Genomic DNA, 20,198 nt, shown 5'->3' on the forward strand with positions numbered 1-20,198 from the left:
CGAACAAAATACATAATGCACACATATGTGTGCGTGCGTGCGTGCGTGTGTGTGTGTGTGTGTGTGTGTGTGTGTGTGTGTGTGTGTGTGTGTGTGTGTGTGTGTGTGTGTGTGTGTGTGTGAGCGCGCGTGTGTTTATACATATGTGTATAACACCGCATGATATACAAACTTATGAATATACAATCTCATGAGTTCAGAATCCCATGGACCAAATATGTGCATAATGGGAAGATACTCCGAAAATAACATAATCCTGAAAGAGAAGAAACTCTAACCTTTCGAGTATGGTCAATGTCTTTTGTATTTTGAAGACAAATATCACGACCTGGGAAAAAGTCTTAGTGACTTTAACTTGCCAACGAAAAAGTCCGAGTTCTTTTTACAGTAAATGTTTCTATTTTCGCTTTTCTTATTTTTAAGTGAATAAAAATAAGTGAATATTTTTATTCACTTAAAAATATTTTTAAGTGAATGTCATTTCAAAAATACAAGTCGTTTGTACAGTAAGGATTTATATTTTAGCTTTCTTTAAACATACAATTATTCTCAAGTGAATACCATTACAAAATGTTTTGTTGGCATAGATAAAAAAAATATTTTTAAGTGATAATTACTTAGAAAACACAAATTGTTTGTACAGTGAGTATTTATATTTCAACTTTTTTAAGCAGATAATATTTCAATTATTAAAAAGTAACTATATATTTCGTAAAGGACCCGTTCGTACCTCGGTATGGAATAATTTTTTTCCACAGGTATTTTCGAGAGCATTCAACGCATCTGACCGCCAAACCCACCGCAAGCCACTTCTTTTCGGAAAAGGAAGGGATAAAGGGGTGGTGAGAAGATCGGAGTTTCCCGGGAAACTCCGAGTTTCCCATCAACGGAGTTTTGTTTCGTGTTTCTTTTTCTCCTTCGGGTTATATTGCATGCTTTCAACGAATGAGTACTGAGGTCAACTCATTCGACTAAAAAATTTCTTCAACGCAGTGCTCCGGCATGGCCGCAGTCTAATGACAGAAACAAGTAAAAGATAAAAGATATGTGTGTGTGTATGTGTGTGTGTGTGTTTGTGCGTGCATGCGTGCGTGCGTGTGTGTGTGTGTGCAGTTTACAAACTCATAACAATTAGATACTCTATAAACATGCCAGAGGCGAAGGGTGATTTTTTTCATAAAAGAAATGAAATTCTTTATATTTCAGCAACCATTGTATTTTTAATTATAGTAACTACTCCTCAGTTGTTTGCCTCCGTGAGAACAAAACATTTGCACAACTGACTGCTAGCCTCTTGTAATTGGGGACTGGAATTAAATTCCACTGAATTAATACAAGTTACAGACAGTCTTGTTGATATTTACTTTTGCCCTCCCATCCCGGATTACACTAATTCTTATAGGTTTAAGTAAATATATAAACTTTATCGCCGTGTCTATTTTTAACAGTGTGCCAGTCTTTTTCATTTACTTGTTTCAGTCATTTGACTGCGGCCATGCTGGTGCACCGCCTTTAGTCGAACAAATCGACTCCAGGACTTATTCTTTGTATGCCTAGTACTTATTCTATCGGTCACTTACGCCGAACCGCTAAGTTACGGGTACGTAAACACACCAACATCGGTTGTCAAGCGATGATGGGAGGACAAACACAGGCACACAAACATACATATATACATACATACATACATATATATATATATATATATATATATATATATATATATATATATATATATATATATATATATATACGACGGGCTTCTTTCAGTTTCCATCTACCAAATCCACTCACAAGGCTTTGGTCGGCTCGAAGCAATAGTAGAAGACACTTGCCCAAGGTGCCACGCAGTGGAACTGAACCCGGAACCATGTGGTTGGTAAACAAGCTACTTACCAAACAGCCACTCCTGCGTCTATGTTTAGAATTATTTTCTCATTTCTGTTAACGACAAATACATTAATAGAACTTCAGTTCACTGAACGGACAAAGTACCAAGGAAATTACTGAGAGTCACGTAGTTCGTCTCCTGCCAGCGGCACTTTGCTACCTCGGAGATTTTGCAGATGTTTCTAGCTGGTCCTGTGACCACGTCGGATGGGGTACCCCACTCTAACTCGACACATTTTATCTGATAATAAACTATACCCGAAAAATTACTCATTGAAAGTGCTTCATGGCGATATTTTCAACACTGTATTTCATTCAGTGATTCAGTTTATATTATACAAACTGAACACATAAAAGAATTGTGAGTTTCTAAACCTTTTTACGTGCTCCTTCACTGCAAACGTTGCTTATAGTATTAAGACAGGGATATATTGAAGTGATGTCAGTAAAATGGTAGCTATTAACCTCTCTAATGGAATCTAGACAACGTACAAAAGATTCTAAAGAAATGAAGTATTGACACTAACGCGGTACAAATGCTGTGTTAAATGTTGGACTATTATATTAATGTTGTTCAGTACCGGTTGACGCTAAAAGAAGCTAACTTAAACAATTCATTCTCTATAATTCCTCTCGAGTTACTCTCTTCAAGCCAGTATTTTAACAAAGACGTGTTAAATTCACTGGAATATTTCGAATAACTGAATATACCAAGGTGGCCACATTTACTTAACTTATGAACCTCACAACATCGTGTTCCTATGTATTTCACAGAATTTTTTTAAAAATATATTTTGTTATGATCTATACCGTGCAAATATGTCATGAAACTATTTTCGTGGATCACACATAACTTTTCACAAATAGTGAAATAGTTATATGTCTTCTAAACATTACAGTGTCAACAAATATTTCTTAACGTTGTATCATTTATGTAATTTTTCTTGATCTTTGTCTATTCCCAATAGATAACAATTTTACTCCGAAACCCCACTGCACTTTCATCAGGTTTCTTCATTATATACTTCGCAAAACCTTTCGTCGTACCTACATTCTGGTTAAGGCACTTCATCATATGAAGCGCTTTACCCCTCGTTCCTCATAAATTGTAGTCAAGCATTATATCATAGATACTCTTTCAATAATACAAAATTTAATTTTAGTATAAGTATAAAGGTTACTCGGAAACCATATCTAAATCACGCCAGATAACAAAGCACGTACACACTTATTTAACATCACATCAAAGTTACTCCGTAACGAATTTCCATCATCGTGCAACACAAAGACGATGTTTTCGGTGATGACCCAGTCTAAAGTTACATGGCAGTTTCCTTTCAAAACATAGACAGTAATTCTAAATAGTTTCACCCTAAAAAAGCTCTCCTTATTTATATGACAACAAATCATAATTTACTCAACAAACTTACATTATTGTCATAGGATAACACTCCGAATCCTAGGGAATAAGGTATTCGAGACGGTGATATCAGCAGTAATTATAGTGCAAAGGCGAGATGATAAGAGAATTGGATTAGTTTAACTAATGTGATGGGAAGTGATTAATCTAATGATGTGGGTCTTTGCGCTTCGCCTGACAGTGAGGAGGAGAAAGACAGAGAAAACAAACTTTTCTCTTCGACTGCAAGCTACCAAATGTCATTGTAGATTCGTTACAGTGAACAACACTGTTTTGCTAACATATTACATGTATACGTAATAATTTGGCAACATTGTTAATGCTTTTGCAGCATCATATTCGGGAATTGACTTCTTATTCTATACCAAGGTTGTATAATGTTACAATACTACGTTAGTAACATTACTTTTGCAAGAATGTTAGCCTTGAAGCATTTTGGAGTAAAGTTGTTTTACTGGAATCGTTAGTCACAGGACATTAGAGAGTAAAGATTAGGTGTCAATATCGACCATAACTTAAGTCCAAGATATAAACAACCCCTTTGGTTGGTTTAAGAGAACAAATATTTTTGTGTTTGTTGTTTATGGTAAAATAGAATCTCTTAGGTAGAAAATGTTAATTACTAATTCTTTCTAATTTACACAGATTTATAATATTAGTTGTGGCTGCCCTTTTCCTGTGTAAATTGCTAAATTGTTTCAGTCATTAAAAACAACGTGATCAAGTATATTATTAGCTTAGCATGGGCAGGGATTCTATGTAAAACCTTAGTTTTCCTTCAATGCAGGAATTATATAGTTCTTTTTTGTTAAATTTTGTTGCGTTTAGATGTTTTTAAAACACAAATTATAACCTAGCCCATGTTGCCTAAATTTAGGAAATATAAATAATGTCTCGACAAATCATATTTCGTCCTAAATCACGCTGTCTAAATACCATTTCATTCTGTTAAATTACACAACTTTCTAAACAAAATACCAGAAAATAGAAAGTAGGAGATACCAGGTCTAGTTGTTATACGGGTAAGTTGTTACAAGCCCAGTGTTTCCAGCTTCAAGAAATAGGTGACATTCGGGTCTCTACCTCGTGAAGGCCAACTCCATAGCATCATGACTGCACATGAGACTATGGAAGGAAAGGCAGTCTAAACTTTCATTGAGGTGGCACAGGAGATAAATGTCTAAAATGTATAGTAGTATTAGCACTGCTACTATGTTCTATAGTGATAAATTACGTCACCCTGTGGTACCCCTTAAATTAAATGGATTCAGCCTTTGAAATTGTAACCTGGTCATGATTATTTGGCTGCAAGAAGAAAGGAACTATCTTTCCCAATTCTGCTCTATTCTAGCAATACTTGCATACATTCTACGGCGATCTGAGAAATTATTAGTTTCAGTGGCCGTCTTAAAGTATTCAGAATTTTATCTGAAATATCAGTGCTGTCATTATTATCGCTTTCATCATAGTTATTACTTTCATCGCTGTTATCGCCAACAATGTATTCCAACATCAAAGAACGTCTAGCACACAGACTCGAAGCTATACGAGTCTAAATACATTGGAATCTATGCATCATGCTTTACTTCACACTAAACCAACACCACCACCATTACACCCACCAGTCATAAAATAATGTTGTTTAATATGGAATATAAAGATATCTAGAACATCTAAGCCCGAGGCTAGAAATATTTTCAAGATATTTCCAGTTCATTAATCCTTTATATCTGATAATGAATAACAGAAATTATAGCAGACTGCAGGAAAATAAGAATTTCTTTGTACGACCAGACATGCGTTATCTTGATAGAACAATCTACTTATCTTGATGGCTACGTCCTTCAGCGATGTATTTCCCCATAGGTGGGTTCCTATTGGTGAAGAGCGATATATATATATATATATATATATATATATATATATCGCGAGACAGAGTGGGGAAGTGAGAGTACATAATACTTAATATAGGTAATATAGAAAATATAGGTAATACATCAAACTTAATTGCCACATCTAATTGAGTGTCCATTATTGGAACCTAGCAATATATTTTCAAATATTACATACAATAAGACAGACTTAAATGCGTTTGTGTGTGAACGTGCGGGTTTGTTAATCTACATTAATCTACAAACATAAATGCACACACACGCACGCGCACACACACACATATGTGCGTGTGTGTGCGTGTGATGTATTTTGATATGATTTGCATGTATATGTATATATGATTGCATATGTATGTAACAGAAGCTGCTTATAATAACGGTGAATATTAACAAATTTGTTATGGTTACGGTTAATGTTAGCATAATTAGTAGATTTAAACACGCTCAATTTACTGCTACAAGTTCTTCTTAATGTAATCAGCTGTTGGTTTTTTTTATTCGCCGATGTTTTCCGTTCGTGTGTGTGTGTGTGTGTGTGTGTGTGTGTGTGTGTGTGTGTGTGCGCGCGCGCGCGCGCGCGTGTGATGTTACTCTTCGGAAATGGTCCTTCTTGAGTGTCTTCTATAGCCTCGGGCCAACCAAAGCCTTGTGAGTAGATTTAGTAAACGGAAAAGGAAAGAAGCCCGTCAGATATATATGTATATACATCTATGTGTCCGTGTTTGTCCCCTCCATCACTACTTGACAACCGGTGTTGGCGTGTTTACGTCTCCGTAACATTAGTGGTTAAGCAAAAGCGACCGATAGAAAAAGTACTAAGCTTAAAAATAAGTACTGAGGTCGATTCATCTGACTAAAAAGAATTATCAAAGGCGGTGCCCCAGCATGGCCGCAGTCTAATAATTGAAACAGGTAAAAGAAAACATAAAAGATAAAAGATAATGGAAATTTCTGAACCTCATGGTTTACACAATCGTGAATTGTTGATAAGTTGTATTTCTTTTCTAATTTTAAAAATTTTAGTGCTTTTGTAATATTTCATCATTTATCGTTTATTGTAGTGTGCGTTCTTTTATTAGAGGTTTTGTTAACCTCCTCATATATATTTCCTTTAGTATACCTTTAATTCTTACAATACGCTTTACGTTTCGTTTGTGTGTTTTCTAATAGCTCTAAATATACGTTTGTTGCGGTCTATTTCTTCTTGTATGTCTCTATTGCATGCTCTATTACTTTGTTACAATACCCGTTGATCACTTCTCAAATTGGCAACATGTATGTACGAAACAAAACTACATCAGAAAACAGTAGACAACAGGTCTATTCTTCATAAAATTTCCCACGAATATGAACAGTTGTTGATAGCAACGTAACACAAACGCAACGTTAGAATAAGCACACCGCTAGTATATACACCTGTCATAGCCAAAAAAAGAAACACCTGAATAACGAATTATAAATCTAACGGTGAAAATTAAAATTCGATCGATAGCGTTTACACCAATCACATTGTCTCTGTCTCCTATAAACAGCCAGTAATACATTAACACATCATATTGAAAATGTAACTGTGAAGAACACGTAAATTTGTTGATGGATACGGAAAATTCACAGTTAAAAGAATAATGCAAAGGACTCGGTGGGCAATAAGATAAAAATAATAGAAGTGTAAAACTAGAACATAATATGTCTAAAAAAAAGACGCTATTCGCCAATGCGCGTTCTTGTGTGTACAAAGAGAGTTGGAGAGAGAGAGAGAGAAGTCTGTGTACAGCGATTATGTATAAAGTATAGAATAGATATACATATTTATACACCACCGTCCACAGCTACGCCGGCATAATATATAAATATACACAATTACATAAACATGTGTCTGTTGAAATATGGAACAGTTTTCATTCCATACGTGTGAAAGCTTGTGTATGTGTACATGCATGTTTTGGGTTTATGTATATGTGCGCGTGTGCGTGTGCGTACTGTATGTATACATTTAGACACACCTACGTAGAAATACAAACCCCAAAAGTAGGTGTGAATATGCATTACTGCGTGTATACATATGTATATACATAGACACATTTGTTAGCAGCTGAACTATTTAACCCTAATTATTATAAATATATTTGTGAGTGTATATTAATAGCCATGAATATAGATAGCGTATCTTTATTCATAAACAAGTGTGTTAATAGTCGAATGAAATATCCTTAATTATCATAAACACACACACACACACACAAACACACAAATATATTTGTGAGTGTATATACACTTCATATACATATATATCTATGTATATGATACAAAGAATATATATACATATATACACACATATATGTACATACTTACATCTACATGTGTATATACATGCATATCAGGGTACAGGACGTTAGAACAATAAACTACAGACAACGGAACGAACACATAGGAAAACGGAAAGCCACTTGGAATGTCCCTTCATCAGCTGTCTCTATTCTATCTAGACGTTTCGAAGACAAGACAGAACGTACTCTAGAATAGTCTCTTCCTGAGTAGTGGATCAACCCACTACACAGAGGATTCCAAGGTGGCAAACACAAACCAAGACAAGAAAAAATGGACAGTGAAAACAACATTCAAAAGCCGTACGGCCAAACGCAAATCTGAGGTAGAACGCTAGTAGTTCGTCTTGCCTTCACAGCGGCTGGAGTGAAAAGAAAGTTGACCACAGGTCACACGAGAGCAGAGAGGATGGTGGAGGGAGGAAGTGGAACAAGGAGGAAGGGACAGAAGCAGTGAAGTAGAGGCCAGGACATACATTACATACATACATATATATATATATATGCATATATATATGTATGCATGCATGCATGTATGTATGTATGTATGTATGTTTACACGTATGTTAACCCTAAGTTAATGTTGGATGCTATTTTCGGACGAGTTGGTGTGGTGTTTACTTAGAACAGAATCCCAGTAGAAGCCCAGAAGAAATGCGAAACTACACAATCTCTTATAAACAAATTCTATTATGTCAATACATTGAAGAAGAACGAACGATATCGGCATGCAGATAAAATTGGATAAAGACTCTGTATTATGGTATACAAACCACTTGTGGTTATTTTCTGGCTTTTAATATACCACTTGTAAATTCATCAAGTTTCAAAATCATCACTGGAGATTTTAGTAGCCATTATGTTTGATAGGGTTACTGAATTACTAACGCGGGCAAGAGTTAATTCTTGGGCAGAAAGCATCTGATATTGCCGAACAGGCCAAATAATTTTATTGTAAACACTGAAAAAAGAAGACACCACTGATTTAGATTACAGTCACCTCGTGTGTTAAGAGAGTTGCATAGTGATTCAATTTTAAGAAAGCAAACTGATAATTGTTAAGCATATGTTGGAGGAAACCCCTACAAACTGAAGGCAGGAAAGGGTTATGTGTGCGTATGTATATATATTAATTGCTGGTAGGGACACCATCTTTTGTTTTGCAACCATAATATACTACCAAGTGTACTATATATATATATATATATATATATATATATATATACACACACACACACATACATACAATGTATCAGTATTATTTCAGCTTTATTGGTGGTAAGTGCCGATTCTTCAGATATATGCACAAACGGTTTCCTAAATTAAACCATATTCCACAGAATATATATACACATGTTGATGTTATTAAAATCATTTCATTAGCATATCACAGCTAAAACAAACAAATAATAATAATAACAACAACAACAACAACAATAATAATAATAATAATAATAATAATAATAATAATAATAATAAATGCCACAAATTCAACTCAAGCGGTCAAGCAATGGGGAGGATGAAGACAACAAAAAATAAGAGGAAGATAAGCAAATAGCTTGACAAATAAATAGATGAACAGATGAAACAATTTAATTAATTTTTTTGTCTACATAGATCCTTTCATTTAATATCAGACGTCTTCCCTCAGGTCATAAGGTTACTAGACCCCCCAACAGTTGAATCTGATACCGCTTTCATTACCCAGAGTTAATTCATTGATGTCCTCGACCTCGAACTGACTTACAACCCGCCGGCTATCGATACCATCTGTCTTAGGTATGATCCGGGCACATCTTGACTGACCACTTCTTTTCTGGGTACTGCAGACTGGTACTTCCTAATATGCTCATGAACATTTTCGTTGTTGCCCAACGAAAGAAGACAACTACATTGTTTTAGCTTTTTATAAACCCTTCTAGTACTTTTTACCAGCATTTTATTACTTAGAACTGTCAAATGACCACTGCTTTTACGTATGACCGGCAACCTCACTCCGAGGGGACTAGGTACCACTTCTAACCTCTTACGAGGCTATAGTCTGGGATCATTCCTTTTTCTTTTTTCATCTCAAACCACCATCTCTGCATGACATTTTGATGTTACTGTTACTCGTAGTCTCTTCCCGATCCTGTGGCAGGAAAGACTCTTTGCTTTTCGGTTGTTGTCCTCTTGCACTGACAGTACTGAAGATGCGTTTTCGTTTGTTCTAACCATCTTCAAAGCTGCAAACCATTGGTTCTCTGGAAATATCGATTGCAACAGCCATGGTCTTCACCTCTTAGAGACCAGGTATGTTTCCATATGTCATGCTTCTATCGGTGACTGGTGTCCTCGTCGTTCCTTTTTTTCTATCCTAGCCAAAAGAGTACCAGGATTTATGCGATCCGACTACCAATATAGGCAAATATATCTTAGCTAGCAATATATTGATATGAATGCATCCAACCTCTTAATATTTCACCTGTCAATATATAGATGCATACCCCCAATATCCTACCTATCAAGTTACATGGATATATTCCACCCATCAATACATACATACATAGGCGCGAAATTGCTGAGACCCTTTGGACGATAACTGATGAGGATTTGGCGACCTTCTTTGTCTGTTTTTCGTTTGTTTGTTTGTTTTTTACTTATATATATAAAGGGAGAGAGAGTAACAGAGATGAGTAAAAGAAAGAGATAGATATAGACGCAGATATATAAAGAAATATAATATATAGATATACACCATATCTATACAGTATATTAGCGCTGCTACTATTGATGACGGTTTTACGAGCTGCGAATTCTAGGCTCGTCTCTACTAATGTCTACAACAAATTAACTTTAATGAGACAAATTACATCAACACGAATTCTAAAGTAAGGCTCCTATTGAATAATGGAACTCACGTTCACCACTTCCGTTCCTACTTGCCTTAAATAGAACTTCTACTCCCTAGACGCCTCCTCAATATCTTTTATGTAAACTAGTCCAACGACTAATGATGTCATATGTTTTACATCCCATGTTAAGGTTACAGAGGAGAATTTCTCAATAGTTATTACCGTTCATTTTAAGAAAGGGAGAAAATTAGTTTATTTTAAACGTGTCTGGAATATAAGGTTTAAAGACATGCACAGATGGTGACTCTGACAGCAAAAATAGATGACTCATTCTTATAACCTATTTGGTGGAAGGAATAAACATCTCCGTTCCTCATTATGTGTGTGTGTGTACACTTACATACGTACCCACACACACACACATATAGATAGATACGGGTGTGCGCGTATATATATAAATATATATATATGGGGACGGGGGACGTGTTGCTGTATGTGTCGTGTCCGTGTGTATGGGTGCGTGTATGTCATTATTTATTCACACATGAACATAATTATATACATAAATTATAAAGCAACATGTATATACACAATGAATATATACAAAAATTACGTATGTGTATTATGTGGACATCTATTTTCACCCTTCTCTGAAGACATCGTCTTCTCGGGGACTTTAATTACCACAACTTCTCATGGTTTTCACACTCATCTAGTACTGATTTCGCCTGTGCAGAAACCGAATTTTTCCCAACCCCAACTCTTCATTTCAACTACTTCACGCCTTCAGACATTACAAATACCTTTAATCTCGTTCCCATCTCTACTCTGACCTCTTTCTCAACGCCTACTAAACAGTCACCAATACTTTAATGATTACTTTCCAATACACATCTACATGCTATAAAATACACTCCCACTTTCTGGACGTATAGGACTTCAAGTCAGCTGAATAGTCGAGTTCATCTTATTCTATGCTATCTCTGACAGTATATGTAAGCCGGGTAATTAAAACCATCTTTTTAGGTATGTCCCTCTACAACTCCCACATAAGAAAAACTCACAGACTTAAGTTCCCTGTGTAGTTGATTTATAACTGCATTGCAGCAGAGCAGATACTGCAGAAGATTTTGTGACGCTTGGAAAGAATAACCCACCGTATAAATTAGACGGCTCTTGGTCAACATCGCAAAGACCACCATCCATTTCTAGTATGATGCTGCACACAGACACCCTGGACCATATCTGGACAAAGGCTACTTAGCATAAAGTCTTTCCCAAATGCACTTCAAACTCTGATCTGTTGTGTCTTCTCTCTATCTTTTCTACTGCTACTAAAATGGTCTCTGCTCTTCGGATCTGGCTGCTCTCGAGCCACTTCTGCTTAGCCACTCCCAATACATTCATCTCTCCTCAAGCTACCCATGTTGTGTCCATCTGTTCAGGCCCAGAACTAACCCTTACACTCAAAATGTTGATCTTCTAGAAAATCAATATCTTTCCTACAGTACAAACAATGTCAACCCCACTGGTCTCGGTGATGGCTATGAGCAATAATCTTTTTTTCCACATCAAACCAATTAAAAAGCAAACACGAAAGACAAGTCGGTCCTGTATCAGTAGAGACTGTTTCTGAATTGAGTCGGCTCCTTTACCTCTCTCTCTCTTTCCAATCTCTCTCCCATGTGTGTTTGTGTACATATGTGCGTGTATGTGTGTGTGTGTGTGTGTGTGTGTGTGTGTGTGTGTGTGTGTGTGTGTGTGTGTGTGTGTGTGTGTGTGTGTGTGTGTGTGTGTACATGCGTGTTTGTATATTTATAACCACGTCTCTTATATCCACTGTTTCTTTATCTACTCTGTCTCTCTAATTGTCACTTTCCTTCGGCCTTTAAACATATCCACTTGATAAAATGAAGAAGCTATTAGGGGCAGCTTCACCGGAGATGTAGCTAGAATTGCAGTATGTCCTCAGACAGGTTTATAATTGGTAGACGTCAGACTAAAAATACTTTCGCAGTGATATTAATAAATCCTAAGAGCCAATTGATATAAAGTGTTGAGAACTGAGGAATCAATTAAGCAACAGTAAAGTGTGGGAGTCAAAGAAAGTATTATAAAGTAGATATATTAAGAATGATGTCGGAAATGGGGATGCTTTATACAGAAATAGCAATCTCTTCGACATTATATCATATGTAAGTTTCTTTATATATCTGTTTTTTCGAGAGGCCGTTAGAAAATTGGTTCATTCTTCTATAATGTTATATATCAATATCAAATATTGTCATCAACAGAAAATTTTAAGCATCGGCTTCAGCTTAAATCCTAGTTTAAATTGAATTAAATCTCAGTTCCAATAAGACTAAAAATGGTCTTAAGTTAAATTAAGATCTTTGAATTCACCAGAACATGGTTTTGTTTTTCTCGTAATGTGTGTCTTAAATTATTTTAAACAATGATATAATATATACAGGCGCAGGAGTGGCTGTGTGGCAAGAAGCAGGGAACTCGACATTCGAAATAAACTTGGATATAATTGAGTACCTTTTTATTACATTTTAAGCCCATCTTTACTTTTTTTCTTCTTTTTCTTATCCATTTCTCCCTCCTCTCGTTCTTCTCCACCCCATTCCTTTCTTTTTGCCACTCTCTTTTCCTTTTCCCTTCTTACCTCCTCCCCTATTTCTTCTCTTCCTCTCTATTTCACCTTTCCCTCTTTTCCTCTATTTCTATTTCCTTCCTACCCTTCTACCTCATTTATTTGTCCTCCTACCCCAACCCCATTCCGCCCCAGCTTCATTCATCACTACCTCTCTCTCTTCCTTCCCAACATTCTGCTTCCGTTTCACTCATCTCTTCTCGAAAACCCATTACAATTTTGCATACCGCTTTCTACTGGGTTTTATATTACAATTTATACAATAACATTGTAAGCGCCTCATACCAGAAGACAATCACTTACTCATTTCACAAAGAGAGATCTTGCCCGTTATACCTTCATTTTCTAGGTGTAGATCAACTCTCTTTTTCACCTGTCAATTTTCATTTATCTTCTTTCTGCATCTCTTTACTTATGCCGTCTACTATACCTATTGTTTTCGTATCCATTTCTTATATCTATTATCTTTTCTTATTTTATTTACTTATTCATTCCTTCATTTATATAATTGTTTATGAACCACTGTTATATTTTTCGGCAGGTTCTCTACATTTTAACGTCAATCCCATATTTTACTTCATTATTATATAATACGAGGGGTGTATGAAAAGGCTTGTGCCTTGTAACTTCCTCAGAAGTCTTGTACCATGTTTTTTTTTGTTGCTTTTTTTTTTGAGGCTCAAGACTTTTCATACACCCCAACTATATTCTTTACTTGTTTCAGTCATTTGACTGTGGCCATATATCTTTTTACGCGTATGTAATTGCGTGTATACATGATGTACACGGGCACATATGGGCATGTATATATGGATACAAGCATATATATGATATATATGATATATGATATATGATATATATGATATATAGATATGAGTGCATCCGCGTCTAGCCATTATCCTTCCTGTCCGTTTATTGCTTATACTGATAGTTCTGCCTTGTGTGTATATAAGTGTCTGTGTGAGTGTGTATGTGTTTGCATATATATTGAGGGGACAAACACACACACACACACACACACACACACACACACACACACACACACATATATATATATATATATATATATATATATATATATACGACGGGCTTCTTTCAGTTTCCGCCTACCAAATCCACTCACAAGGCTTTGGTCGGCCCGAGGGTATAGTGGAAGACACTTGCCCAAGGTGCCACGCCGTGGGTATGAACCCGGAACCATGTGGTTGGAAAGCAAGCTACTTACCACACAGCCACTCCTGCGCCTATATATTTATATACATGTATACATATATATGCACAGGGTTGTCAAAAAAACAATATATATATATATATATATGTCAAAATATCGGTTCTGTTTTTGTCGGTATTAAACTTTAAATGCTCTATGTAGCTAACTTCAGGCTGTTCCTCGCGCATGCGCACTCATTAGATATTTGATACTTGACATCAACTCCCTGTTTTACGACCAAGATGATCATTGATATTCCCCGAAATATTCAAATCGAGTGCTGAAAACCACCTGCACCAACTTGGTTACGTTAGCCGGCTCGATATTTGATTCTTACATCAATTGAATGAGGAGAACATAGCCCAACGAATATCCATCTGCGATTCGTTACACAAATGTGGAGAAAATGGTCTTTTTTGAAAAGACTAGTGACAGGGGACGAAAAATGGGTCATCTATAACATTGTGAAACGCATGCGATCACCACAACAACCTCCAAAGCGAACGAATTTCTTTCTATGGATAGGCACATCAATTCGGCTGTACTTTGACCAGCAGGGCTAACTAAACGCGCCGAACTATCGGAAGCGTCCAACACTTGCTAATCATAATGGAATCTTCATTCATCATTACAATGCCAGACTTCACACGTCTTTACAAATGCAGCAGAAGTTACCGGGACTTGGCTGTGGAAGTTTGCCGCACCCTCTGTACTTACTTGTCCTTGCACCTTCAGATTTCTACCTTTTTCGATCTCTTCAAAATTCATTGAATGAACAAACCTTCGTCTATGAAAAGGATACAAAAATAAAGTTCATCTGACCGAGTTGTCCGCCAGTAGAGACAGAAAATTCTATGAGCAGGGGATCTGCTCACAAGATGGCAGAAGATACAGGGAAAAAAACCCAGCAATTATATAATTAATGGAATAAATCGCTTTGTGGGTAAAACTTGTGTTATTTTCGCTTAAAAAAGCGAAAAAGAGAACGAACATTTTGGTCCACCCTACACACACACACACACACACTACATTAAGGTCAATCCATGATAGATAGATAGATAGATAGATAGATAGATAGCTAGATAGATAGATAGATAGCTAGATAGATAGATAGATAGATAGATAGATAAGATAAACAGGTAGAAAACCAAGAGATAGTGAGAGAGTAGAGGTTCTCCAGCTGAAACAGACTTATATTAAACAGTAGCCTATCGAGGTAGAGCCTTATCTCTCAACATGTTAACTTTAAGAAAGCTGGAATATCTTTCAGCAGAATATCCTTCCAGAGCAGATGGATTCTAAAAGACGAGCGTAAAAGGCGGTGAAAGAACTCAGTGAATTTAGGCTGAATTAACAATTGTCAACAATATTTCTCACTCCCTAGTTTAAGCATGTCACCTTATCAAAGCTTGAATTGAGTTACAAAGAATAAATGAAAACTGATATACCTTGTTTCGGTGAGGAGGTGCTCTGTTGTAAGTTATCAATTATGTAACTTCAGATACTTGCTCACTCTTACAGAGCAATAGTGAAATATTTCGTCACTTTAATAGTAAAAAATAATTAATGGCTTGTTTGGGTGATGAAGCAATAAACTAGGTTACAGCTAACACTCCCTTAAAAATAGTAAGAGCTATGAAAAGAGAATAAAATAAAATATAAATAAAGTAGAGAGCAAAATTTTTCTTTTCGCAATCTCCAACAAACAATAACAGGACAGGTATTTCCTTAAGTAAACAAACAGTCTTTCGACTGATTGCAATCTATACAAACAAACATTGCTTCCACTTATAGAGCACTGTTTTTTTTTATGGTGGTGGTTGCATTAATATGATGGTAGTGGTAATGGTGTTAGTATGGCGGTGGTAATGTTGAAATGGAAGTAGACGTTATGTCAGTGGTGGTATATAATGTGCTTTTTGTCTATTATTTCAACTGACAATTTCTAGCCTCTCGAACCTCTTGTGGTGACAATATTTCAGTAAACGATGTGATGTCCACGAAATCACATTGGGAAGTTTCTCTTATATTTCTGTTATACCATTATCAATTACACCAATAATTAGAAAGTAGAAGGCACGTGGAATCTGTTGATAAATTTCTGGAGTATTCAAAATTCCATTACCCAGGATGGCAGAAGTAACACTTGGTTCTTCTTAGTATTTGTCAAAGTGACGATAGCTTTGATTTGATATATGAGCAATGATGAGTCATCAATACGGCTGCTGAGCTGGCTAAATCTGACCGAAATCTTATCTTACCGTCTTAAAAATGTAATTCTATTTACCTCTGAAAAAAATGGAATGATCATGGCTCTTCTTTATATAGATTCTGCTCATTCAAGTTTTGATTTGTTGTTATACAACAATTTAAACAACAATAACCTCAAAATTAATATCACAATTATAGCAATCAAAAACAACAATATTAATGGGATTAATGGGATACATATACTTAAAGGGGTACATAGCAGCACTCTCTTACCTCCCCCACATGCACACATATATACACATCTTCTCCCCTTCATTATACTCCTACTTACACTCACACACATGCATTATTGCTCTTCTACAAAACGAATAAATTTATTGTTAAAAGATACAAAATATTGATTTTGGTTGCCACTGAAATGTATTTACCCTACTTTAGTTCTTATCTTATTCTTTAAGGCTTCAGCCAATTCTTGTCTCCAACTTCAGCGTTTCAAACAGCACTTGCTTCATTCATTAACGTATCTACTAGTTCTTACCTCATTCTTTAAGGTTTCTACCAATTTTTACCTCGTTATTGAACACTTCCAGTTCTTACCTCATTATTATGTCTATTAGTACTCATTCCATTTTAAGGCGTTTACCAGCTCTTTAATGCAACTAATATTTCTTCTCCATCCTTTGAGATTTATCTCCTTTGTATACACTTTTACCTCAATATTTAACATATTTTCCAGTTCTAAGCTCATTCGTTAAGGTGTCTTGCAGTTCTTGTTTTATTCTTTAAAGCTACTGCCAATTCTTACCTCATTCTTTAAAAACTTCTACCAGTCTTCCACTAGTTCTTAACACACTGTTTAAAACTTCTAGATTATTTAGTATTTTTGTTGTATTCAAATTCATTTGCTTTGTTGTATTTTGCCAGAAATGTCCGACTCCAGAACCGGATTACCGAAAAGAGCAATGTGACAAGTTTAATAAACGGAGATTTGCTGGGAAAAGTTATATATGGAAATCCTTTATTGACCGTAAGTATATGAGAGAACTGTCAGAAATAGGAGGGCTATGTAAAACATATTACAGGTTATCGTCACGTCATTTTGTATTCTCAGTTCAAATTATATCAACGTCAGTTTCGAAGCAGTTGCCCATTATTATCTTCCTTCTCTTAAATTTTCAAAGATATATTAACATCAGTAGGACAGCTGAGCTCTATGGCGGTACATACTGTGTGTATGTATTTATGTATGTATGTATGTATGTATGAATGTATGTATGTATGTGTGTATGCATGCATGCATGCATTCATGTGTGTGCATATGTGAATGCATGAATGTGAGTGAGGTCCCTATAGGAGACTATCAGAATTCTGTCTGAAGTGGCATTTATGATGGCTTTGAAGAATTTTGTGTATCTTTTATGAGATGGGATACTGTAATATATACCTCGATATACACTCTAATTGTGTACTGATGCAGTTGAAGTAGAATAGGTCTGTTGTGTCTGCAGGAAATAAGTGCAAGACTAAAAAATGGATCGAAGATGATGAGTTGAGAGAGAGAGAAAAGTGTGAGTGAGTGCAAATGAGTCTTTGGTGCTGGTGTCCGTATGAAAGAGGCATATGATAGGGAAAGTGAACACTGCTTCAGACATTATCAGCTTTCAAGGAGGCAATGTTGAGACACAGAGTACAATTTGAATCAGCAGAGGTGGATTAGTGATGGAGTTGAGAGCAAGTTGCACCTATCCGGGTAGAATAGGTATTTAGTTGTAGTTATTTGAGGAGAAGAAGCATTAAGTTGCATTTGTCTGGCTAAAAGAAATTTTTAAATACCTTGAGTTACAAACTAGTTAAACTTTCTGTAGTAACTTATAAGAGAGAGAGACTAGCTGACACTCTGGCGACAACATGGTGAGCGAAACAATATAATATACTTTTTATATACAAAATAACTTACATAAAGTCTAGTACTTTTTTTATGCAACACAAGCTAAATATTTATATTCAATGAGATTTAATGGAATCTAAATCAATTCTTTGCTTCTTTCAAAATGTTTCCAATGTTTCTGCTCTATTTCATCGAAACTCCTTTTATTAAAGTTTCATTTTACAAACACCTTATTATTATTATTATTATTATTATTATTATTATTATTATTATTAGTAGTAGTAGTAGTAGTAGTAGTAGTAGTAGTAGTAGTAGTAGTAGTAGTAGTAGTAGTAGTAGTAGTAATAAAATGTCACTTTACACTAAAAACAAATAGTAAGCAGCGAACTCGGTGAATCGTTCATTCATAAAATTGTGTGCCTCTCAGTGTGAGTTTGTGTGTGGTCTGGAGAGTTCATTGAGCAAAATTCATGAATGAGAATATTTTTCAATGGAAGATATTTCTGTATTCAGTTCGTTGGAATGTATTTAAAAAAAAAATCTCTGAAACAAATATTTATGAGAAAAGAAATATTAATGTCAGTCAAGATTGAGTATAAATCTCTACGACTTCTAATCTTCTGTACTAGCAACCTCATTCACTTAGCTTGGTCTCATCTGCCAGATCTACTTCTATACACAGTTCATAATATTTCATCTCCAAAACTACACCCTTGGTCATCATAAAATCGCCAGATTGGTGAAGACATTCAAAGGACACTGTCCATCTTTCTTAAAATAAAGAGGATCGGTGAGTGAAGGTAGTAGATGAAGACTTGCTCACCTAGGACAATGGATACACTGGGGCCAGGTACTCGAGCGCCCACTGTCCTGGAAGGAACTCTGGAGCACCAATCAGCGAAGATTGTCTTTCTTTTGATTAGGGATTTAGTAAATTTTGTCTATATGGTTTGATGTGATATATCATAAGTCATACCATGTCGTATATGTTAGCACGTAGAACGGTTAATATACCAGAGGTTAGAGGTGACAAAATCTGAGCATTCTGAAATATATAATATCTGAAATACAATTAATGATCGTTTCAAATCATGGCACAGAACTTGCAATATCAGGGGAAGAGGTAAGCCGATTATATCGACCTCTGTGAGCAACTGGTATTTATTTTATCGACCCCGATTTAATGAAAGGCAGCCTCGGTTTCAGCAGAATTTGAACTCAGAATGTAAAGACAGAGGAAATGCCTCTAAGCATTTTGTTCGGTGTGCTAACAATTGAAATATATTTAATAAAAACCTTCATTTATGATAGTATGTGAGTGTGTGTGTGTGTGTGTGTGTCTTTAGCTGGTGTACCATTAGGGTGTCTACCGTGGCATTTTTACCTTTGAGACACAGAAGAAATGTGTCGTCAGTATTTTTCATTATATTTTAAAGTCCTTTGTTGTACAGTTAAAGAATTTACTGGATCGGACATAAAATATTGGTTTGTCGATAAAATACTTAAAATCTCATTTAGCCAAGTGAATTCTATTTTTTCTTCTTTCTCTTTTTTTTCTTTATTTTTTAATCTCAGTCAGTACAACAGGAAATTCGAAATACACTTAAAAGATCAGAGCCTGTGAAGTTTTATTAGTTTTCTCTGCCAAACCACGTAGAGACAGAAAACAGCAAACAGTATGAAAGAGCTGAGGTTACGATTGGCTTTATATCTATAATCTAAAGTTACCGTCAGTTGTGAGTTAAATACAATTGATGTGGCTACTGTGAACACTACGTTGGTAGTTGAACCTGTTTAGAGGAGAAGTTTTAATTAAATTTATGGTTTCATATGTCTTAAAATATTTGTACTTTGTCAAGAAAATGATTTG

The 20,198-nt window shown here is 35.6% G+C and overlaps 1 protein-coding gene across 4 annotated transcripts in view; it reads left to right on the plus strand.

Moving 5' to 3' along the window:
• LOC106870936 (thrombospondin type-1 domain-containing protein 4) overlaps positions 1 to 20,198 on the plus strand; it is a 131,757-nt gene that overhangs the window by 62,472 nt on the left and 49,087 nt on the right. For all 4 annotated transcript variants that reach the window (XM_089360997.1, XM_089360998.1, XM_089360999.1 and 1 more), the window contains one exon: positions 17,365 to 17,467. In XM_089360997.1, coding sequence (XP_089217123.1) covers positions 17,365 to 17,467 — 103 coding nt within the window. The remainder of the gene's footprint in view (positions 1 to 17,364; positions 17,468 to 20,198) is intronic.

Source organism: Octopus bimaculoides, chromosome 12 (assembly GCF_046866305.1).
Source record: "Octopus bimaculoides isolate indiv1 chromosome 12, ASM4686630v1, whole genome shotgun sequence".
In the NCBI taxonomy this organism is placed as follows: Eukaryota; Metazoa; Mollusca; class Cephalopoda; order Octopoda; family Octopodidae; genus Octopus; species Octopus bimaculoides.